At 48.1% G+C, this 12,111-nt stretch overlaps 1 protein-coding gene across 22 annotated transcripts in view; it reads left to right on the top strand.

The window, feature by feature from the left end:
* The window catches only part of BTBD16 (BTB domain containing 16), an 85,974-nt gene that overhangs the window by 32,605 nt on the left and 41,258 nt on the right, over window positions 1-12,111 (top strand). For 17 of the 22 annotated variants that reach the window (XM_081534415.1, XM_081534509.1, XM_081534395.1 and 14 more), the window contains one exon: window positions 675-794. The exons of the other annotated variants lie outside the window; for them this stretch is intronic. In XM_081534415.1, coding sequence (XP_081390541.1) covers window positions 675-794 — 120 coding nt within the window. The remainder of the gene's footprint in view (window positions 1-674; window positions 795-12,111) is intronic. 22 annotated transcript variants of the gene reach the window in all.

The raw sequence follows: 12,111 nt of genomic DNA, 5'->3' as shown, positions 1-12,111 counted from the left end.
TAGCTTAGTGCAATATTTTACAGTGAAAAATTAACATGGTGAACAAAACATTAAATTTTTATAAACAGGGTCAGTCTCAATAATATCCATATCTATAAAGTGTGAAAGTGAAAGTGTTAGTCACTCAGTCGTGTCCGACTCTTTGTGACCCCATGGACTGTAGCCCACCAGGCTCCTCTGTCCACGGAATTCTCCAGGCAGGAATACTAGAGTGGGTTGTCATGCCCTTCTCCAGGGGATCTTCCCAACCCAGGGATTGAACCTGGGTCTCCTGCATTGCAGGCAGATTCTTTACTGTCTGAGCCACCAGGAAAGCCACATCTATAAAAGTAAGGAATATATCCCAACTTTGCAGGGTTACTGGGTGGAATTTAATTAAAGGACATATGGACCCACCTTGAGAACCCTGTATCCTAGTAGGAGCTCATTCAATGATGGTCATGATTTTACAGCACACAGCAGGTGGATGAAGGCTCAGGTTGGCTGAAGATCAAGTCCCAGCCATGCCAGTTACCAGCTGAGTGACCTGAGACTTGATATCTCTGTGTGAGTCCACCTACAGGCTCAGGGTGGTATCGCCTCCTTCCTGAACTCACTTTCAACTTTTCATTTTCATACGCACAGCATGAAATTGCTACTCCTCAATTGACTTCTCAATCTTTTGTTTTGGCCAGGTTGTTTACTTTTAGTGAGTTTCACCTTCTGAAAACACTCCTTTTGTGGGTCTACTTGCAGCTGAACAACAAAACTCAGACGTTTCCGATGTACGAAACCGTGTTGATGTTTTTTAGCAGGTAACATAACTTAGTGTTGATTGACGAATTGTGCATACACTGTTTCTTTGCTCGTAATACCATAGAGGAAGTGTTAGTGATACTATTTTTCATAGTATCATTCAGAGGGCTTACAATGCAGTTTTCTTATGGGATCTAAGATCATGGGGTAACATTACACCACTAGATTACTTTAAAGTGTATAATAGGGGTTATGAGACAGTCATGTGCGTCTGTGCCATGACTATGACAGTCTATGTCATGTCTATGACAGTCACGTGTTCTATGTCCAGTAAAAGACATGATAGAAAAGGTACTTTTTTCCTCAGGAAAATTACTATTCTGTATTGGCCTTGAGTTTTTCATACTTAAAATGTACCCAAATCAGACCAGAGCATTCTGGTTTGTGTTTCACTAGATAGTAGCACTCCGAATGTTCTGGACAGATAAAAAAGCATTTGAACTTAAAAAGACTTCATAGCATTAATCTAGTCGCTTAGACTCTCTAAGCTTATAAATTCTAAAAGTTATATATCTCAACATTTCAGTGAAAAATGACAATTACAGAAAGAGGGAATATAGGTATACATATAAATGATTCCCTTTGCTGTACTGCAGAAACTAACACAACGTTGTAAAGCAACTATACTCTAATAATTTTACTATACTCCAATAATTTTACTATACCCCAATTAATTTTAAAAAATAAATAACTATTACAGGATAAGGATGGGCACCATTTAATTATGCCTTCTAAATGCAGCAATTCTGATCAGTACTTTCTATTTGTAATCTCATTTAATCTACATAGTACTTGGGGCTGGTTTTATTATTCCCATTTTACAGATGAGGAAACTGAGGTGGAGATGACTATCTTGTCAGAGATCATACACGTGATAAGGGATAGAGCCTGACTTGAACCCAAACTTGCTAAATGCCAAGAAGCTTCGCTTCCCATTCCTGGAATGAGAGGGTTCCTCTCTTGTGCATGCTGCAGTTGGTTCAGTAGTGAATCCCTGGGTGTTTAGAACAATCCTGAGGCTGCCGCTAGGTTCAGTGTTGTTATTAGCCATTTACTTCTAAAACTGCCTAGCAGTGCATCTTCTTCCCCTGCCATGTCCTCCTCTGCCCGTGTTTTCTATCTGTTCAGCCCATTTGCAATGTCAGCTTGGGCAGTATGGGGCCCGGGAACAGGCCGGGGGGAAGGTGAAAATAGTAACCTATTTTGCATCTCTTTGTTGTTGTTTAGCCCCTCAGGAGTGTCCAACTCTTTGTGCCCTGTGGACTATAGCCCACCAGGCTCCTCTGTCCATGGGATTTCCCAGGCAAGAATACTGGAGTGGGCTTCCACTTCCTTCTCCAGGGGATCTTCCTGGATCAGGGATCAAACCCACATCTCCTGCCTTGGCAGGCAGATTCTTTACCACTGAGCCACCTGGGAAACCCATTGTGTCTTTTTAGCCTCTATTAAAACCTTGTAAATACTCTCATATCATCCAAGCTGGTTGCTGAGTGTGGTGGCCCTGTGGGCAAAGACAGCACCGGGAGGATCTACCCTAGATGGACTGTCTTACCTTCATGGGCAGGCTTACCTTCTGTTCCCCACATCAGCAGGGATGGGGGCTTCCAAGCAGGATAAGGTGCTTTCAAGGAAATCAGGAGATTCCTTTCCTTTTGCACAAGTGCATTTAGCAGACAAACACACCTTCCACATATTCATCAGCACGTTGACCTGCTTAAGCCAAGTTTCGTTGGCCTTGTTCCGAAGTAGTTAATCCTTTCCTGGAACATCTGTGCGCCACATCAACTAAAGAGCCCATTTTTTCCTGTCTCGTTATTGGGGGAAAGCAGTATTCATTGCCAGAATGATATGTCCTTGCTTAGCTTCTATATAATTTGCTTTGAACTCGAATGTCTTAAATCCACACCCCCCAACTCTTTTAATAGCCCAAGAGGCACTTTTTCCAGTGACTCATGCACACCAGGAAAAGTCACTGCTTGGCACCAGGTTAGCTCTCCTACTGGAAACGTCTAGAACTGAGAGATAGGAAATGAGCTAGAATGTAGGTGATTCATTTCAACTGTTTTTTACTGGGAGAGGAACAAGTGGAAATGAGGGAGCTAAGGCATGTGGCCCTGAAACTAAGGATTCCTGGGCCTCCCTGAGCTGGGGTCTGGAAGGTTCCTCCTGCCTTGGGGTGGGGCTCACTGTCATAGCTTCACCATTCCTCCTGAATCCACAGTGATTCCATTTTGATCCCAGACCTCAGCCCTCCACGTGCATTTCTCCGAGGCCCCTGAGCCTGCAGGGATTCCTTGTTGGAAACCGTTCACGTGTTTCCAAATGGCCTCCCTGCCCAACCCGAGCAGTCGGGATGCTATCCTCTACTCAGCACTGTATTCTCTGACTGCAGGGAAGGAGAGAGTCTTGCCAGCCTGCCCACCTGCCCTGCATCCTTCCTTCCCTCTCCCTCCCTCTCCCTCCGGCAAGTTTGTTGTCCCCTTGGGAGAAAACACGAGACAGTTTTGGACCTGAGATGCTCTTCCCCCTGCTGGTCACCCAGACTCACCCCCAACTTGGAGGCCTGTGGCCCGTTTTTAGGACTATGGGTGGCTTGCCTCCCATCCCAGCTCACTCCCCAACCTCAGAAAGGTGGCACCCTTAGGTGCTCCCTGGTCAGTGGCTTTACCTCCCAAATGCCTGTCCTGAGTGTTCATTGGAAGGACTGATGTTGAAGCTGAAACACCAATACTTTGGCCACCTGATGTGAAGAGCTGACTCATTTGAAAAGACACTGATGCTGGGAAAGATTGAAGGCAGGAGGAGAAGGGGATGACAGAGGATGAGATGGTTGGATGGCATCACCGACTCAATGGACATGAGTTTGAGTAAACTCCGGGAGTTGGTGAAGGACAGGGAGGCCTGGCGTGCTGCATTCCCTGGGGTTGCAAAGAGTCAGACACTACTGAGGGACTGAACTGAACTGAACTGAGTCCCCAGACTCCTTAGCCAAGGGATCAGCAGTCGCCCTCCCCAGCACCCCGACTCCAGCCAGCTGTGCCTCCTCTTCTCTGTCCATCCATGGCAGGGCCCCCGTGGGAGCCTTACTCACTGGTTCCTTATGAACATCTTGGGGGGCACATGCATTCTGCCTCCCCGATCACGTCATAAGCAGCTTGAAAGAGAGGGTTTGTAATCCTTTATTGTGGCCCCAACTTATGGGGCACCATGCTGAGTGTATAACAGCTTAGGGAATGATGAGATTCCATCAAACATGCATCAGAGAGGTGGGTCTTACTATGCCAGTGCCAGACTCAGAGAACAGCATGTCTGCTGCAACTCAAAATAGGAGGGTGGCTGATAAATCTCCTTATTTATTTATTTATGTATTTAGGCCACACCCTGCGGCATGTGGGAACTTAGTTCCCTGACCAGGGATGGAACCCGTGCCCCTTGCAGTGGATAAGAGTGGAGTCTTAACTCCTGGAATGCTAGGGAAGTCCCTCCATCTTTACCGATGAGTAGGGCCTGTTTGGTGGACTAGACGAGGAAGAGTTCTAAGGCTTTCATGAGGCTCAGTGAGAAATAATGTCTCACTAGGTTGGTGATGCTGACCCAGGACATGAGCAGACACTGGCGGTGCCCAGGCTCTGTGTTGGCCTGAGGATCCTCAGGGCTGAGCTTCAGAGCCGCTGGCCTGAGAGCTTGGGCTTCGAGAAGGCACCTCTGCTCCCGGGATGGAGGAGGGAGCCTTCGGGAAGCCATGGTCTCCAGAACTGAGTCACCAGGAGAGCTGAGCTCCATAGTCCAGTGAAGACAGAGGGAACAGCTAGGCAGGGAAGTTTCCACGGCCACTGATGGGGACACGCCAGGAGCATTGAAAGGTGGGGCAGAGGAGCAGGCCTCGGGAGAAAGTACACAGGCCTGGGAATGAGAACCAAGGAAGTTGGTTGTTTGGCCCCATTTTTAAAGTTGCATCTGTTGTTGAAATTATTTAAATGACAGAGTGTTTTAGAAGAGAGGTCAGAGTGGACCATCACAGTACAGGGACCTCTGCAATGGGACTTTCATAATGAGACAGCAGTGAGACTAGCTGCCTGAATGTCTGACCAGCCAGGAGTGAGGCTGAGCTGCAACTCCCGGTTCCAGCTGGGCCAACGGTGGCCCAGCGTCCAGAAAGGAGGGTTTGGATCAGCAGCTGAGCCAAATAGACCAGACACTCCTTTGCTCATCTGTCTTGGCAATGTCTTGAGCTAGGAGGGAAGGTATCTGAGTAGTTAACTCCTTCGGCACCACTGTACCTGCAAATAAAGATGTATGTCCAAGTCTTTTTTACTCACTTGTGTTGCTTTATTCATCTATTTTCTTTCATTCATTCAACATAATTATTGGACATTTTCTCTATGCCAGGGGCACAAATGGCGGCTCAGAGGGTAAAGAATCTGCCTGCAGTGCCAGAGACCTGGGTTTGATTTCTGGATCCGTAAGATGCCCTGGAGAAGGGAATGGCTACCCGCTCCAGTATTCTTGCCTGGAGAATTCCATGGACAGAGGAGCCTGGCAGGATACAGTCCATGTGGTCACAAAGAGATGGACATGACTGAGCAATTAACACTAATGGGGACACCAGTGGAAAGTTAAAGGGGAAATTTATTTGCCCATCACCATGTTTAAGAACATTATCAAGCTTATTTTCATTTTTGTCTAAATACATCAATATAGAAAGGGAACATGCATGTGTATACACTCATATGTGCGCGCACGCACACACACATATGCACAGGCACACACACACATACACAGACATGCACACGCGCACACGCACACACATGCACACGTGCGTACGCGCACACACAGGCACACACACGCAAAACACACGCACACACATATACACGCACACACACATGCACATGTGCATACACGCACACACACACACACGCGCACACACAGGCACAGGCACACACACAAAACACACGCACACACATACACACATACATGCACATGCACACACATGCACACGTGCATACACATGCACACATGCACACGCACACATGCACAGGCACGCACGCACACGTGCACAGGCGCACACACATACACACATATGCACACACGCACACATAAACACACATACACACCCACACACACATGCACAGGCACACAGCTCAGCACCCACAGCCTGTTTTCCCGGCAGTAGTTAATTTAGAAAAACAAATAGGCTGTCCAGAATTAAAGTTAACATTTCCTTGTAAGAAAAACAAAAAATGTAAGCAAAACCATTGCCTTCATTGGTCCATGGAGGAAAAGTCATCATTTCATTCCACTTAGCAGTCTGAGAAGTCCAGGGGAGCTGTAAAGACTCATCCATGGGAAAAGGGCCAGAGGCAAATTTTCCACTTTCTTTAAAGTACATTTTTCATCAAAATATAAAGCATAACAGCAAAGTTCACAGACCTTAAGTGAACAGCTCAATTAATTTCCGCAAAGTGCACACACCTGTTTAGTTACTCACTCATTCCCACTTTTGCAACCCCACGAACTGTAGCCCACCAGGCTCCTCTGTCCATGGGATTCTCCAAGCAAGAATACTGGAGTGGGTTGCCATGTCCTCCTCCATGGGATCTTCCCGACCCAGGGATCGAACCTGTGTCTCCTTCATTGCAGGCGAATTCTTTACTGTCTGAGCCACCAGGGAAGCCTATAACCAGTACCCAGACCAAGAAACAGAACTTGACCAGCCCCCTAATGTGCCTTATCTCAGTCACTACCTCTCTCACACCAAGCTAAACAATATCCTGCTTTCTTTTACTAGGAGGATGTATTGGCTGCTTTTGAATTTTATATAAGTAGAATCTTAGAGCATAGACTTTTCATGTCTGGCTTCTTTTACTCAACAGTATGTCTGTAAAATCTATTCAGGAATGAATGGCCAGGGAAAGTAGAGGCTTAATTTTGCAAATTGGTGGTGGAGCTGGGTGGACCTGGGACGCCTAGATCTTCAGACACATCCTTTGACTTTGAGATCTTAGAGTTAAGGGCAAGTCATGAACAGACCTGTAATTCTTGTCTTCAGCTGCTTTAAATCCCTAAATGGGTCCCTTGCAGACACTGCAAGGGTGGATTCCAGCAACCTCACCAGAAGGAGGTCATTGAAAGCAGTCAGTGAAGTCGGTTTCCACCCAGTCCCAAACATTAGATTTCCCTGACCTCTGTGGTTAAGTCTTCTCCTTCCTAGTGAAAGTAAAAGTGCGAGTCGCCAGTCATGTCCAACTCTTTGTGACCCCATGGACTGTAGCCTCTGTCCATAGATTTCTCCAGGCAATTCCCTTCTCCAGGAGATCTTTCCAACCCAGGTCTCTTGCGTTGCAAGCAGATTCTTTACCATCTGAGCAACCAGGGAAGCTCCTGCTTCCCATGTCCTGTCCAAATCTGACCCAATTTTTACAGAGCTTAAGGACTCCTCCAGGAAGTCTTCCTGGATCTCATCTGCACACTTGACAGATTCCTTCTCTGAGTTTCTTGCAGAGAGAACAAGAGCATGTGCTGGCTGTGTGTGCGCGCCCTGGTCCAACAAGCCCAGCACCACCTTCTCACATGTACCTCTCGAGAGAAGCCTCCAAAGAGAGCCACCCAGCCAGGCCCTGCATCCCTAGCTGCCCAGCCCACAGGTGTCTGGAATGAAATACACTATAACAGTGGGTGCCAGGTCAGGCAGAAGCCATGCATCTCCTGTGATTAATGGATGGCATTTGCAGATGTAACCACACAGTGTTCATAAAACTGGGCAACCCTGGTGTGAAACTCAGATCTCTTTAAAGGAACATTCGTTTTGAAGTATTCCATGAGTCATGGACATGAAGATGGTTAAGTTGTTCTCTCTCAGAGTTTCTCCGTTAAGCCCCATGCAGGGAGGTTCATATATTTCAAGTCAGGATTTCTCATGACCTGACTTTTGCGTTTCTTATCCGTCTCATTTCTTCTCTGACTCTGACCACGTGGCTCCCGTCCGCCTTAGCTTGGCTTCCAGGAAGCTGAACCTCCCTTCTTTTCAAGGTCCCTAAATATCATCGATTCCTATTTCTTACTACCTTTGCACTTCCCTCACCTGGCTTCTTGGCTTTCAACCCAAACTGTGTGTGCCTGCTCAGTCACTCAGTCATGTCCGACTCTTTGCAACCCCATGGACTGCTGCCTGCCAGACTTCTCTGTCCATGGGATTTCTCAGGCAAGAAAGAATACTGGAGTGGGTTGCTATTTTCTACTCCAGGGGATCTTCCCAGCCCAGGGATCAAACCTATGTCTCTTGCATTACCAGGCAGATTCTTCACCACTGCGCCTGGGAAGTGGGAAGGGAAGCTACCTGGGTAGTCCTTCCATGCAAACTGGGTGAACCCAAAATGTCCTCTTCAACCATTAGAGTGGAGACTTTGAAGGAACACAAGAAATATGTGTCTGAATGCAGAAGGTCCTTGCAAAGGGCAGTTAGAGTCATCATTAGATAGCGTTTCTAGTCTCGGTTCTGCCTTTGGGCAAAGGTCAGGACCATCTTCATCTTCCTAGTCAAGATGACATTGACTGGTCATGATAAATGACCAATAGGACTTGGCCTGACAAGCATGGCAACAACAGACAGAACCCCATGAGCATATAGGAAAATTACCATAGAATAGCCTGGTTTGTGCATGCATGTGTGTGTGATGTGTATATGTGTGTGTGCACACACAGGCACTGGGCTGGAAATGCATTCCTAGAAGGAATGATGGGTAAGCGGAGGGGTAGGATGGTAGGACTGAGGCTGGTGGGTTGGCAAGGACTAGTTCATTCATCCAGTTGATTCACTTCACATTATTGCAAGCTGGCAGAGAGCCAGACACTGTACAGGGTGCTGTGAATATGAGTAAACACAACAGATGAAAATCCCCGTCTTCACAGAGTTGACAATCCAGGCAGCAGAGCCAAACGTATTCCATAAATGAGGTGTGTGTTGAAAGGTGCCGGCCCCGAGTCTGAGTCCCACTGCTGCTGTTTGCTGACTGGAGGTTAACGATACTCCCTCCTCAGTCTGACGTGGGTTCATTCTGACTCAAAGCAGAGGCCCAGCACAGCGCTTGGCAGGATGCCCTGAGTGGTGGTGACGTGGTGGGTGATGGTGGTGCTGGCGACGTTCACAACCGTTGTGTCTTTACCACACTTTGGTGTCAGGAGCTGAGGGGACCATTTCCTGCTTCTTGGGTTTCAGAAGGCATCCGGGTCTTCCGTACCGAGTTACATTTTGAAAAAAAGCCCCGTCCCCTTCTCATCTTGAGTTATTGCCCCCAAGTCTGTCATGTATTTCAAACTTCACTTTATAAAATATTCAAACATTTCTCATAGCAACGAAGTAATTCTTAACACCGATTTTTTTTATTGAGGTAAAAAGTACATAACAACATAAAAATGACCTTTTTACCCATTTTTATGTGTACAGCTCAGGGACATTACGTACATTTGCACTGTCGTACAACGATTCCCGTCATCCTTCTCCTGAACTTGTTCTTCCTAAACTGAAACTCCGTATACAAAAAGCAATAAATCCCCATTCCTCTCTCCCTCCACCCCGACAACCATCATTCTACCTCTGTCTTTGTGAATTTGACTGTTCTAGGAACCTCATCCACTTCCCAGGTGACTCAGTGGTAAAGAATCCGCCTGCCAAGCAGGAGACATGGGCTCGATCCCTGGGTCGGGAAGATCCCCTGGAGAAGGAAATGGCAACCCACTCCAGTATTCTTGCCTGGAGAATCCTATGGACAGAGGAGCCTGGAGGGCTACAGTCCGTGGGGTCTCAAAGAGTCGGACACAGCTTAGCATTTAAACAGCAGCAGGAACCCCATAGAAGTGGAGTCGTACAGTATTTGTCCTTTTGTGTCTGGCTTATTTTACTTAGCATAAGGTCTTCAAGTTTCATCTGTGCTGTAACATGAGTCAGAATTTTAGAGTGTGCATTTAAAAGGCTAAAATTTGAAGTGCTAGGCTGATGGGGCTCCGAGTCTGAAGGGTAAATGATTCTAACTGATGACAGGATGGAGGAAGTGAGAAGGTCATGGCTGACAGCAGTTCTAAAGTGACAACCTGTACTGGTCTGATGGAGACTTGTCCTTGGCACTGTCTTTCAGGAGGTCAGAAGGAGGGATTTGTCCCCAGTGCCTCGTGAGCAGAACCCAGAGCTGACCTGGGTGTATCTTTCAGTATCAAGGATCTATGAACCATCCTCCCTAAGGGGCTCATGCTCCAAGGGTTTCCGATGACCTTTAAGAGGCAGACACCATAGCCTGAAGCTTTTCTCAGAAACGTTAGTCAGTGTGTGCTCAGTTGCTCAGTCGTATCCGACTCTTTTCGACCCCACGGACTATAGGCCACCTGGCTCCTCTGTCCATGGAATTCTCCAGGCAAGAATACTGGAGTGGGTTGCCATGCTCTTGCTAACCCCAAAGTGTCTATACAGACAGAGCTCAGCACCAGGGAAAACCAGGCCAGCCTTTGATTCCACCAAACAGCCATGCAAAGGGGCTCTGACTCCATAGCCAGCTTCCCCACTTAATGAGACATAAAGAGACTGATGAGTGTGTTCATCCTTGGCCTAGAAAATCCAGATGCTGCCCCCTCCCCACCCAGACCAGCGGAATCGAGTTAGATTGATATGCTTGGGCTGTCTCCAGAAGTCTCGACAGAGTCCCGGCTCTGCCATGGTCCACCCCCTTGGCTCTAGGGGCAAAATTACGCCCATTGATTCGAGGGGTTGGACCACACCACTCAGATGTTTGGGGAATTTACAAAATCAGCAGCTGAGGCCACTGTTTACTTCCTTTGAGGTGGCCTGGAGCTCCATTGAGTTAGAGGGTGGCAGCCTTGGACAGCAAGGAGATCAAACCAGTCAGTCTTAAAAGATATCAACCCTGAATATTCATTGGAAGGATGATGCTAGAGCTGAAGCTCCAATACTTTGGCCACCTGATTCGAAGAGCCGGCTCATTGGAAAAGACCCTGATGCTGGGAAGGATTGAAAGCAGAAAGAGAAGGGGACGTCAGAGGACAAGATGGTTGGATGGCATCACTGACTCAATGGATATGAGTTTAAGCAAACTCTGGGAGATAGTGAAAGACAGGGAAGCCTGGCGTGCTGCAGTTCATGGGGTCACAAAGAGTCAGACACATCTTAGGAACTGAACAACAAGCGATAATGAAGGCCACCAAGAACCTGATCCTGCATTTGACCCACTCCAGTCCAGGTCTCTTTCCCTGGGAGGAGCAGACGATGGTGGTAATTGAGAGGACCAGAGTACCACTGGGACCAGCAGCTGTGCCCAGCACTGCACAAGAACTGTCACCTATACTTCTCCCAGGGAAGTACATGTGACCATTGTCCCCACCGGACAGAAAAGGAGATGGAAGCTTGGGGAGGCGGGATCCCATGGCTGATGGCTGGCTGCCCCAGGACTGGAACCTGGTCTGTGTGAATCCAGAGCCCGAGCTCAGGGACCCCAAGCATGGCTGGGCAGTGGATGAGCTGACTTGTGACCTGGCCAAGTCAGCCACCATCAGTGCCACTTCCTGTGACCCAAAGGGGCCTGTCTCAACAAAACCCTTCCAGAATCCTCTCGGGGAGGAGGTCTGTCCGTAGAGGTCCTGGCTGATGGTGGTGAGGTCTGAGTGTCTCTCGCAGGGAGCCTCAGGTCCCTCCTTACCCTCCCAGCATCCTTCCCTCAAGCTGTGGGGTTGGCGCCTGGGGGCTTCTGAGCTGTAGGGGAAAGCTGTCTTCTAGGTGGTCCTTTCCCTTCTAGGCTGAGACCATGTTAACCTACAGCTCCAGCAAGTTCAGTCTCCTCCGGGGCTGTTCTGGGCTGTGGGAGCCCTTGCCGAGAGTACAGGCTTATTTCTCAGAGCACAAAGCTGGACTGGGGGGCTGTGCCATCAGCCCCCTCTTCCCTTCTTGATGCCTGCAATGGTCATGATGCTGCCCAGCTTCTTCTTCCATTAAATGGTAAAAGAGAGGCAGAGAAGGAAGTGGCATTCAAGTCAGAAAAAGGAGGCAAGCAGGAGTTTTTTGCCCAGCTAAGAGGTCTGTGTTTCTCGGGGTACTGGCATGGCCCCCACTAGCCCAGCTCTTACTGCCCTGGGTAACGGAGGGCTTGTTCCAGGATCAATAGCCCTGCACTCCTGGAAGTATCAGCCTTCCTTTATTTATGCCTGATCCATCCACCCCAGAGATAGGTCCCCAGTGCTTGCATGCTAAGTTGCTTCAGTTGTGTCCAGCTCTGTGTGACGCTATGGACTGTAGCTTGCCAGGTTCCTCTGTCCATG

This window comes from Giraffa tippelskirchi, chromosome 2 (genome assembly GCF_054371585.1).
Source record: "Giraffa tippelskirchi isolate mGirTip1 chromosome 2, T2T-mGirTip1v1.2.pri, whole genome shotgun sequence".
In the NCBI taxonomy this organism is placed as follows: Eukaryota; Metazoa; Chordata; class Mammalia; order Artiodactyla; family Giraffidae; genus Giraffa; species Giraffa tippelskirchi.
The sequence above is the reverse complement of the archived record's forward strand: the minus strand, read 5'-3'. Positions and strand labels throughout refer to the sequence as shown.